The 12,418-nt window shown below is 45.7% G+C and overlaps 1 protein-coding gene across 10 annotated transcripts in view; it reads left to right on the forward strand.

The window, feature by feature from the left end:
- The window catches only part of TIAM1 (TIAM Rac1 associated GEF 1), a 371,077-nt gene extending 359,318 nt beyond the window's left edge, over window positions 1–11,759 (forward strand). For all 10 annotated transcript variants that reach the window (XM_034656384.1, XM_034656389.1, XM_034656398.1 and 7 more), the window contains 4 exons: window positions 544–646; window positions 3,237–3,324; window positions 5,412–5,584; window positions 9,256–11,759. In XM_034656384.1, coding sequence (XP_034512275.1) covers window positions 544–646; window positions 3,237–3,324; window positions 5,412–5,584; window positions 9,256–9,725 — 834 coding nt within the window. In that variant the 3' untranslated portion in view covers window positions 9,726–11,759. The remainder of the gene's footprint in view (window positions 1–543; window positions 647–3,236; window positions 3,325–5,411; window positions 5,585–9,255) is intronic.
- The last annotated feature ends 659 nt before the right edge of the window (window positions 11,760–12,418 follow it).

Genomic DNA, 12,418 nt, shown 5'->3' on the forward strand with positions numbered 1-12,418 from the left:
ATTGAAAGTATCTCCTTTTCTATGTGCTTCTCAGTTCTAGCTGCATAATTATCAGTCTACCCGTTGGTCAGACACCAGCCTCTTAGGATTTCCTTGCCTTTTTTCCCTTTTTAAATACATTTGAAGGGTTGCTAAGGACTGGAGGAAATTGCCCATCCTGCCTTCTCTCTGGCAGGCTCACGTTGAGAGCATGAAAGTGAATAGCTATCGGGCCTGCCGTAGCCAGAACCTTCCTGACACTTACTTGTTTTCCTGTTCTCCTTCTGGGGGTCCCTCTTCTCCTTCCCATGTCTCTCTTTTACCTGGATCTGGTCAGCGAACTCGTTTGCACGCCCCATACCTGTTTATCTTACGGCTGGTCACTTTCTGCTGGATGACAAAGTGCCCATAGGGCTGACGTCCATCCAGACAAGCGCAGGGGTTCCAGCCTCACTGATCTTGTGGGGGGGGGGGCGTTTCCAGCCTCGCTGACCTAGGTGTGGGGGGACCGGTCCAAGCTAGAGCAGACTGTTCTCAGGCACCTGGTTTCTTCTCTTCCTGCAGGTAGGATCTCACAGGCTTTCCATTTATGAGGACTGGGACCCCTTCCGGTTTCGGCACATGATCCCTACTGAAGCTCTGCAGGTTCGAGCTTTGGCAAGTGCAGGTAAACCCAGAAATGCACTGGGTGAACACGCCCGATGTGTGTGTGAATTGTTGGTCTGAACCCACGCTCTTGGTCGAACCTCCCTATTATCCTTTTTTCTCCTGTATTTAACTCTCCTCCCCCAGCCTCTCCCCTGCCTCTTGTTTACCCAGCCATTTATTAACTATTTGAATGAATGAATGACCTGAGTGAATGGATGTGATGTCTTCAATATCATTCCCAAGGAATTCTAGTCATTCTGTTGTGTATATTAGTATTACACTGACCCATGTCTGAGGAGCCACGAGTCTTGTACTTCTGGACAGAATCCTTGAGACCATGAGCGGATAAAGCCCATGTGAAATAACTCACTTGATTTTAACCAGGAGACTGAAAAAGACCACCAAAAGCCTAAAAAAGCCATTAAATACATATTTGTGTGTATGCATGTGAAGCATTACAAATCTTTTTATTAGTGTGGAGGCCTTTGAAACGTCAGGCCTTTTTCTGTGATCCAAATAGCCGTGAAGCCAGTTGTCGGATAGCAAGGAATATATGTGTTAATATAAATTAGATGATGCTTTAAGCTCAAGAGAAGAACCATGAATGCCAGCAGGGTATTGACCAAGCAAGGGAATATTTCTGTGACTTGGAGGCCCCATGCAGGGCCTAATTTGAAGCCATTCTAGGGAGGAGCTGTCAGCAGTGGCTCTCCTGAGTGGACCCCGGAGGGAGCACCTTGGGGGTCAGGTAGAAACTCTCAGGCCACACCTGTTCCCTGTCCCAGTTGGATAGCAGGTGCAGCCATCTGGCTGGACAGGGAGGCCATGGAAGGGACCTCCACACATATGCGATAGATCCATATTTCTATGTCCTCTGGCATCCGACGTGTCCACTCTGTGTGGCTCATCTTTTCCCCATTTCTACTTGTCACCTCCATGAGCGTAAAATTGGCTCCGATCCTCATAAAGCCACGTCCCCCTAGTCCAATGTCATGTGGTATTTAGGAAACCTTCGATGACTCACCCAAATTACACTAGATGTAGCTTCCTACGCTGTTGTGATCCCTTGCAGTAGAAAAAGCCAAACGCAAAACCCACATCGGACAAATGTGTTCAGTTTGATCATTTGCCTTAAGAAGGTTTCTTCCTGATCTTACAGCAAAGAGATTTACTCTGGTGTCTTCTTACTTAACGGTCTGATTTTCGAGACCTGGTACACTGCAGGTCTAACACGGCTGTGATAGCATTCCGAGGGTCGGGCACTTCAACGCTCTTCTTGTCCTATTTTGCAATCTCGGGTTGCGGGTTATCTAGTTCGTGTTTCCTTGTGCCTGGTTTATAAGATGGAAAGCTTATGTTTATAGCAAACTGCAGGCTTCTCAGCCAGAAATTTTCCCTTCATTGAAGACTAAATACATAAAGAATTTAAATTTTGAAAACAAAGCCATCTTTGTGATATGCCATTCCATTCTCACTCTGCTTTTCGTTCAACTCAAGCTTAAAACAATCAAGATAAAAACTCGTTTTAACAGAGTTACAAAGACCAGCCAACGTGTTTCTCATTAGGAGACACGTTCTAGCGGATCTGAGAAATCAGAACGTGCAGTTGCATGATTTTTATCTTGACTCGGGAAGATTTGTGGAGATTTCGGCAGATGAGCCCTGGTTGGAGTTAAATAATGTGGGTACAATGAGGGTCTGTGACCAGGGCCCTGACCCACTGGGGAAGGCCGAGACCTCACCATGTGCAGTCTCGATGTTTGTAGCGATTGTTCCTTTCACAAACACTCTATTCAGGACCTAAAAGAACATGGTCATACAGGCATTGTAAGGCTTAGAGATGAAAGCCAACTGTTCCTCACCTTCTCAGCATCCCATGTTTGCTTCCCTCAGAGTGAGTACCCTGGCGGTGCTGAGAAAGCAGAACCCCATTTGTTTCCAGGACCTGCTTGTCCAGGGCACTAGGCCTGGTCACTTGCAGAGAGGGCTTCTGCCACGGACACAAGGACCTGTCTCTCTAGTCCTGGCCTGATGGGAGTCAGCCTTACAAATACTCACTCAGCTGAAATAGTTCAGCCAAACAGGTTGTGCATCCAAAGGGGGCAGTTCTGGAATCAGTATGATGGACTGCTGGCCCTTTTAGACCATCAACCAGGAGATTTTTAGCAACTGGAGATTTTCCAAGTGTTCCTTTCCCTCACGCCCATCAAGGCTTTCACTTTGTCTCTTTAAGATGACAAGGAGGTAGGGGCATCTGGGTGGCTCAGTCGTTAAGCGGCTGCCCTCGCCTCAGGGCGTGATCTCAGGGTCCTGGGATCGAGCCCTGCATTGGGCTCCCTGCTCCACTGGGAGCCTGCTTCTTCCTCTCCCACTCCCCCTGCTTGTGTTCCCTCTCTGGCTGGCTATCTCTCTTTCTCTCTGTCAAATAAATAAATAAAATATTAAAAAAAAAAAAAAAGAAGATGACAAGGAGGTGGCACGGTACCTTTCGCCTCCGCAGGCTCTGCGCTCTTGAATCTTATACACCAAGGTGTAGAAATGCTTTTGTAAGAATGCAGATAAATCTCTTTGAGACACGCCCTCACTCGTCCTTGTTGTAATTTGTCTAGATGCAGAAGCAAACACTGTGTGTGAAATTGTCCACGTCAAATCGGAGTCTGAAGGGAGGCCAGAGAGGGTCTTCCATCTGTGCTGCAGGTGAGCCTGGGGCCGGGAGGGGGTGATGGCACAGCCCCGGCGGGAGGGTTGTGATGGCTCCATGTCCCTCCCACACTCCTGGGTCTGCATGTCAGCCTGTGTGTCCCTAGGTGCCGCGGGCTTTTTCTTGTACATTTCAGAAGTGAGTTAACATGTATTAAATAACAGTAAGGGGGGGGGGGTTGGCTGGCTCAGTCAGTTAGGAGTCTGCCTTTGGCTCAGATCATAATCTCGGGGTCCTGGGATCGAGCACCACATTGGTCTGCCTGCTAGGCTGGGAGCCTGCTTCTCCTTCTGCCCCTCCCCCCACTCATGCTCGCTCACTCTCTCTCAAATAAATAAGTAAATAACACAAATTGGACAGGTTAAACTGATTTTATCAGAACACAGACAATAACCTCATTAACTTCATATCTTTCTAAAAGGAAATAGGAATTTTCTTATGTATGTGATGTTCAAATGAGAGCTTTCTCCCCATAGTTACATTTGATTAGAAGTAGATTAGAAGGGCCGGGCTGCCTTGTACTCTTTTGTTTGGTGTTGAGATGCATTGTTTTGACTGTGGCATCTCCGAGATGAGGCAGATGGAGAACCAGCTGGGACGAGGTGAGAGGTGGGCAGGCGCTACCCAGGCCCTGGCCCTGTCGGGAAGTTACAGATAGGGAGCCACAAGTTGCCTGGGTCCACCTACAGGTCTCAGAAGGAAGCCAAACTTAGAATGTGGGCCCCTGTTGATTTCTTTGTGTTCTTTTCCTTCCCCCCTTGTCCTTCCCTCTCCTCCTCCATGAGAATTTGAGACCTTTTTTCAAATGCAGCCAATTCTCCCTCTCTGTTTTGTTTTTTTTTTTTCCTAAAAAAATATCAAAATGGATGGTCCAGACGGCCAGTATTCTGGTGTATTTGGCTTGACATACGATCTGTACTCAGCTAGGCTTTAAGCTAATCATGGGTACTCAGTGACTCAGTACTTCCCCAGTACCCCACAGCGTGGGTAGTAATATGCTATAGGTCGCCTACAAAGAAATCTGACAGAATCAGTGTTGTTATGATTATTAGCAATATTTTATCATGTTTTTGCTAGCATCATAAGAAGGCACATTAACCAAGCATGAACTTAGCAAAGCCGCCTCTTTGCGTTATTTCATTTAGTCAGACTGAGGTACATTCTTCCATTTTACACTTGGGGAGCTGAGGCTAATGGAGGGTACTTCGCCTAAAATATTATAGCAAATGAACACTGAGTTCAGACTCGGGTGGGTTTGCTTTCCAAGCCCCTGTTTTGTGTCTCTGCATCACCTGTCTGTGTTGAGTGACAAATCAACAAAGGGCAGAACGTGGGAAGCTGCTGGGACTAGAATTGACATTTTTTTCAAATGAGCCACATGTGGTTTGAACACCATCTTTACCATTTGTGATTTTGTCGGTAAGGCCCAGGGGGTCTGGTGAGCCTGCTCCTAGACATGCCAAATTCGTCATTAATAAGGAATACCAGGTGACACTTACCTGGGTAAGAATACTGAGAACGTAATGAGAACAAGGACTCTGAACCAGGAAGTACTTTTCTGTGGTGGGAATTAGGACTTTAGAAGATGGTTCGGTTCTCTACAACGTGGCGTTAATATGGGGTTGTTGAAATGTGTCATGGGAGCACTTGATGTTTAACGGAAAGCCAGCTCAAGAGGGAACTAAGGATGTTGGTTGGGACATCGGACTCCGGGTGCTCTGCAGAGCTGAGAATCCCGTGGTTCATTTGTCTGCAAAAGCATTTTAGAATGAAAGGCTTTGCGGTAAGTATCAAGAGCAGAATCTGGCAACGTCTGGGTGCGGAACCAGTCTGTTCATTAATGGGCTGCCTGTCCCACATTAGCCGCAGGAGACGGATCACAAAGCGTAAAGGGAAAGAGGTACACGTTCTCCATCACCAGCGATGAAAATATGTCTCAGCTTAGGAACTGGATTTGTGGCCTCAGTCTTTATAACCTTTGGCCCTCAGGAATGTTCGTTGGGCTGCACCCGATAATATTAGAAGTTCCCCACGTGTTAAGTACTTTTCCCCTAACATGTGTAAATCTTCTTTCTTTTCATAGCTCTCCAGAGAGCCGGAAAGATTTCCTGAAGGCTGTGCATTCCATCCTGCGTGATAAGCACAGAAGACAGCTCCTCAAAACCGAAAGCCTTCCCTCATCCCAGCAATATGTACCTTTCGGAGGAAAAAGATTGTGTGCGCTCAAAGGGGCCAGGCCAGCCATGAGCAGGGCAGGTACTGTGGGGATCCCGACATTCAAGATCCCCATCACCCCCACTCCACTGTAGAACTCCAGTGAGCTTGACGTTTTTGTTGAGCAAGAACTAGACGTGGCCTTGTGGGGGCGAATGTTGGCGTACAGCTCTTCCCTGGCCCGAGGTTCTTTGCCCTTGCCTCCTTCCCGGCAGCTCCCTGGGGATCCGCCCTTCATTTACTCCTCTCGCCCTCCTTCCCAGCTTCCCTTTGCCGCCCTCCTCTTTTTGGCTGGGGACTCCTCTCTCATTCGCCGAGCCAGGAAGTGAGCACATTCTCTTTCTGGAGGGGCTCTCAGCCTGCTTGTGGAATGAGAGTCGCTGCTTTGCATGACAGCCAGCTTTGTCTAGCCAAAAGCAGTGTGTCATGTCTCAGCAAGGTCACGGCCCACCATTCTGATAACATGGTGGCCTTGTAATCTGGAAACACAGCAATGCCTGTTCTCAGTAAGGATTCCATGTTTGGTAGACCAGATGACACATCAGATTTTTACCCTTGCCTTATGCCTGCAACTTAATTTTTAGCTTCAGTGTTAGTTTGGGGAAGCCTTGAGCTGCTATTGGTAAAGAGGAATGTAGTTTAAATGGTCCCAGAGTAAATGGTCTTTGAGGACTAGAATTGTCACCGTGGAACGGGGAGGAAGGAAGACCTATACTACCATCTATAAACAGCAGTAAAATATATCTAGGAAGAAAGATATTTTCATAATGTAGGTGTATTAATGGCATCAAGATATTAACACTTTTATCACTCCTTTCTTAAGAGGCAGCCCCGAATTTTTCAGGGAAGATTCCAATAAAAGAGGCTTCCTTTGCATTTGCCCAGAAGGTTCTGACCTTTGTCTCAATGACCTTTCCGCCTGTTCTCAATTGTGTTGAAGAGGCATGGATAGAATCATGAATGGTTGGAGGTTTTTGTAGACATAGCCTACAGAGTTTGACATGGGATATTACATTCTTTAAGCACTTAAGTTGAACTAGTGTTGGGGGTTAGTTATCTTGAATCTTTTCTCCAGTTAGTTGATAAATGTTTACTGAAAACCGAGTGCAGTGAATACCCGGTGCTGTATTGGGTTCTCCAAGGTATCTTAAGAGTCTTGCATACCTCTGTATCCACAATTTCTCATGGAGTCCTCATGTTAAGAAAGCTTTGCAGATCCCTATATAAGCTTACAGTAGAGCATTTCTCCTTAGAATTGTCTCACCTAATCCTTTTACTTGCTGGGGGATGCTTAAATTAGGATTGAGAATACATATCCCAACCTTAGGAAACCCGCCTGTCATTGGCCAGGTTTCAGTTGTTAATCAAGGGACCTAAAGTTAGAGCTGCATTTACTTTGAAACTAAGCCATTTTAGTCCGTAGGACCCTCGGAAGTTTTCCTGCTGAGACCCCCTTTGGAAAGAAAACAAAACCAACCCACACCTTACACTGTCATGAAAACCAAGAGAAACCCTCCATGTCAGCCTGTTGGCTTTGGCTGATTGGAAGATTTTCTGCCTGATGGCTCATTTTTGGCTGAAGAAAGTCTTTGCTATTCTGCTTTTGAAACTCATATCATCAAGATCTTCACGTTACATGATTTAAAGATGGTGTTTGAGTGGGTCAGCTGGCACTGGTTTGTCAGTCCTAACAATGCACTGGAAATACTCAATTCAGAGATTGTGTCCCTGAATCCCAGAAGGCTGGCCTGGTTATTAAGTATCCTTTTAATAAAGGATCAGTACTCATGCTTCATTATGCCTTGTCATGAATACCCAGGTAGTTTATTTCTCTGTTCTTTTGGAAGAGGACAGTAAAGCCAGATACCCTACCTTGTTACTCAGTCCCAAAGTACTGTACGTCTGCCAGTAGCCCAATTAAACATTTTTTTTGTTCCAGCATTTTCTTATGAAAAATTTCCGATTCAATACAACAGCTAAAAGAATGATACACATACGGAACCTACCATCTATTCTATAATGGATACTTTTCTGTATTTTCCTTATCATATATCTATCCATCTACCATCCATCAACTCATCGTATTTTTGACCCATTTCAAAAATACAGACATCAACACATTTCACCCCTAAGTACTTTAGCATGCAGATCTTCGGCGAATATTTCCAAGAGCCCAGTTTTGAATTGAGGGAGTTCTAATATAGTGATTGGAGAGAGCCAGTCCCTACTACGGAGGTGTTGGGATAAAACTGACCAGGAACTTTCTGCTTCTTCCCAGTGGAGTAGGAACAGTGGGGTTTTTTTTCTTTTTTCTTTTTTCCATTTTTTTCTGGAAACCTTTTTTCAGTTCCCCTCCTTGATCAAGAGGGATATCCATTTGTTCCATATTGGAAGATGGTAGGAGGGCACCCCTGAACCATGATGGGAACACGGGTGTGAGGCAGAGGGTGGCAGGAATGGGAGCCCCCTCACCGACCTGGGACCTGCCGTGTTTGAAGTCACGGCCTCGTTTGGTGGTCATCAAGAATAGTCATCTCACTTCTGACAGCACTAAAGCAATTTAATGGTTTTTAGGGCTTAGGTTTTAGGAACACTGCTCCTAACTGGTGTCTAGGCTCTCCCCTTCCATTGGAAACCCCATGTTGCATTTCACCTTCTCGGGTCTCACGCAGCAGCCACTTGACTAGCGAGGGAGAAGCAGCAGCGTTTCCCTGCGTGTGTGTGTGTGTGTGTGTGTGTGTGTGTGTGTGTGTGTGTGTGTGAACATTCGTTAGCCTGACTGGTGACATCTTGTATGTTTGTCTGGAATAATTCTGGCTTCCCAGAAGGCAGTAGGGTGAACGAACGGACTCTGAGATTTGTTTTTTCTTAATTGTTAGTCACTTCACATAGCACTTCGAGGTTCATGGCGTGGGTGTCATATCTTATTTATTTCTCATGCCACTCAGGCGCCGATATTTTAATGGCTCTGTAGGAGAGCGGTCGGTGAGACACAGAATGTACTCGGGGGGGCACTAAAGCTCCCATTGGCGTAGCTTCACAATGGATGTGGGGCTTTGGCAGAAAGAGGGCAGGGCAGTCGCTGGAGACTTGGTATCTCGAGAGCCACTCTGCCGTAGGCTGTGCGTGAGGGATGCCGCGCCCTTTGCTAACTGTAGGTCCTCCAGAAACGCTACATTGGGTTTCCCAGAAAGCAGCAGAACTGCTGTCTCCTTGACACATCGTGGCGATGTCTGCAAAGACAGTGGAACTCTAGAAGCATCCCCCACCCTTCCTAAAGACCCATTCCTGCCACATGGCCCTGGGACAGCCCCCGGGGCTCCCCAGAGCACTGTGCCAAGGGACCTTGTCAGGGTTGAGGGCACTAACTAATCCCAAGGTCGGTGGTCTCCTTGATTGCAGCGCAGGGTAGAGAAATGGATTGTTTCAGAGGGAGATGAATCCCCTTTCTCCCCCCATAACCAGTACCCCTCCCCGTGTCCCTCTGTCCCCCCCCTTCCCCTCTGGTCAGTTGCCATGCCATCCTCCAAGTCCAGACACCCGTGTGAAGTAAAGACTGTAAGACAGACTGATGAAATCTGGACCGTAAGCCCCGAACGACATCAAGGCACGAAATAAAGCCCACGTAGTTTTTCTTTTCTTTGCTGTCTGGATTGTCATCGCATGTAAAGCATGTGGGGGTTTTATTTTTATATTTTTGTGTGTGTGTGCAGTGTCCGCCCCAAGCAAGTCTCTTGGGAGAAGGAGGCGGCGACTGGCTCGAAACAGGTTTACCATTGACTCTGACGCCATCTCTGCCAGCAGCCCGGAGAAAGAGTCCCAGCAGCCCCCCGGTGGCGGGGACACTGACCGGTGGGTGGAGGAACAGTTCGATCTTGCTCAGTACGAGGAGCAGGATGACATCAAGGAGACAGACATCCTCAGTGACGATGATGAGTTCTGCGAGTCCGTGAAGGGTGCCGCAGTGGACACGGACCTCCGGGAGCAGCTCCAGGCTGCCTCCATCAGTCAGCGGGAGAGAGGCCGGAGAGCCCTGGATAGTCACGCGTCCCGCATGACGCAGCTCAAGAAGCAGGCCGCCCTCTCGGGCATCAACGGAGGCCTGGAGAGCCCGGGCGAGGAAGTCATTTGGGTCAGGCGGGAAGACTTCGCCCCGTCCCGCAAGCTGAACACTGAGATCTGACTGTCCTTCCCCCCCAGAGTGTGTGTAGATACTCGGCCCTCACGCTGCCTCCCCTCCTGTCCCTCTCCTGTCCCCAAGAGGAGGAGAATGTTCCCTTAGGTCGCACTCTTGCACACACGGTCTTGGCGGCTGACTTTTGTTGCGAAGCCATGTAGCCACCCAACTTCGTCATTTCTAACGACATCGGAAAGGATTGTTCAGAATCCCCAATAAGCTCGAGTCCTATCTTCTGTATATTACTAAGGGCTTTTATTTATTCTCAACTAATCAGGGCCGGAAGAATTAAAAAATTAAAAAAAAAAAAAAAAGATTCTACAGCACTGGAAAGCGAATGAGCCCCAGGAGTTTAAAGTATGTACAACGGATTAGTTGAAGGGATAGCACAAAAAAAAAAAGTAATAAATCATCAGCATCATAAAAAAGTCACTCTATCTGAAATCAGTCCAGGAGCCATCTCTAAGTTGGGGAACCACCTTCAAACATGAAATGCCACCAAGCAACTGTACAGCTGAACAGTGTTCTTACTCCTTTCCCTCTTCAATGTCTGAGAATATCTGTGTATTCTAAGAATGTGTGAGGAGATGGTGGACATGTATGTTTTGATGAGCTGTTGTTTTTTGTTTTTTTTCCCTCTCTCTCTTCTGTTTTGGTCTATGGCTGGTCTTACTCGATGTCAGTGTCGGAAGTTCTAGTTTTGCATAGAATTGTAAAGATGCCAAACTCTTTGAAAAGAGATCCAAATTTATCACTTGAAAAAAAAAAACACTATTTTTTGTATTTTACCTGAGATGTAGGGGCACAAACAGATGAGAATTTTACAGTGTTAGTGTAACTGAGTCTTAAAAAAAAATGAGGATTTTACCTTTTACAGAGAGAGTGAGGCGTGGTGATTTATATTTATATATGAAAGGCCAGTGAGATGCTTAGGAGAAACTTTTTTTCCAAGAAGAAGATTTCTTTTTGTTTTTTTGTTTTGTTTTGTTTTTTAATGTTGGAATCTCTATCTGAGATGGGAGCTTGGCTGGATTAAACGTGACACCCGAATGGGCGTGTGTGTCTGTTGCACATGGCGGGGGAGGGGAGACTCCTTCTCAAGGGGTTGCCATGGTGATCATTGGTTTTCCCATCAAAGTTGCATCTTCATCCATAGATTACCTGTCCCTTCCCTGACCGTCCATACCAAACCTCTTATCAAAACAGCCTTTTCAGAAACATCCCTTGCGTTTCACACTTTCTCCATGCCAACGAAACAGGGTAAACATGCTAAAAATCTAACGTTCTCAACAGATTTCCAAACAGGAGGAACAAAAACAAGTTAAAGCACTTTCGATTTTCTCTTTTTTTTAACGGTTTATAGCTTTTTTTTTTTCTTCCCATTTCACAATGTCCACTTCCTAAGAAGGGTTTAAATAATATGAAAACTTTCTTTTTGGGGAAAATATCTATTTGGTGTTTGACACATCAGTAGGTACTTTAAAGACCTGAATTTTATAGTAGCTTTAGGAATTATATTTTATAAAAATCAGTTATGACTTTATATTTCCAGACGATAGAGTTCAGAATATCACGCTCTTCTGCCCCTGCTTGCTTTACCCGCTTTCCTCCCCGTATCCCTCCCCTTTTTTGGGTTTCCAGGGCTTTGAGCTTGATCTTTTGAAAGTTTTATTCTATTAAATTTTTGCTATATCTTCTGATTTTCTTAAAAAGCTTTAGAATGGTTTCTATACCCTTTGTACCACTGCATTGTTCCATATCACCTCCAGTTCGATTGTGTCCGGATGGAAAACTGAAGCAGAGACTTCTGATGAGTCACACTTACTGACCCCAGTGCAACAGTTCCGTCTGAAAAAATGCTGGAAAGTCTGGTGCTTAGAGAGGGTGCCATTGTCTCTTGTACATAAGGTCATGACGTGTCTATGTCAAAAGTTCTTATATATTTCTTTTATAAGCTGAAAGAAGGTCTATTTTTATGTTTTTAGGTCTACGAATGGAACGTTGTAAATGCCTGTCAAACAATAAAAATACTGAAAAGTATCTGGACGGTCCTGTGCCTTTTTGGATGGGAGGATGGATGTGGCCTGTTGGCAAGAAGGAGTTCTGTGAGAGGAAATTCTTGGGAATGCCTGTTCTTTTCTCTCTCCCTGCATAATTATGAGCATCAAGGGAAAGTTGACTTGGTAGAGCTTAAAGGTTTTTTGTGGGATTTTTTGATTGATTTTTCTAAAATCGAGGTATAACTGACCTATGCTATTATATTAGTTTCAGGCAGACAACATAATGATTCGGAATTTGTGTATGTTGCGAAAGGACCACCACGGTAGTGCACTGAACACCTGTCCCCACACAGAGTTATAAATGTTTCTTTCTTATGATGAGAACCTTCAAAATCCTCTCTGCTAGCTGCTTTCAAATATGCAGTATGATGTTTTCACTGTAGTCGCCATGATATAAAAGTCCCACCCTGGGACTTTTCGTTTTATAACAGGAAATTTGTACTTTTTGACCCCTTTGGCCCATATCGTCCCATTCCCAACCTCCGCCCCCCCATCTCCCATCTCAGGCAACCACCAGTCTGTTCTCTGTGTCCATGAGCTTGGTTTTTGTTGGTTTTGGTTTGGGGAGTTGTTTTTAGATTTCCTGCTGTAAGTGAGGTCATATGGTATTTATCTTTTTTTGTCCCTAGATCTTGAAGT

The sequence above is a fragment of the Ailuropoda melanoleuca genome, chromosome 1, assembly GCF_002007445.2.
Source record: "Ailuropoda melanoleuca isolate Jingjing chromosome 1, ASM200744v2, whole genome shotgun sequence".
NCBI lineage: Eukaryota > Metazoa > Chordata > Mammalia > Carnivora > Ursidae > Ailuropoda > Ailuropoda melanoleuca.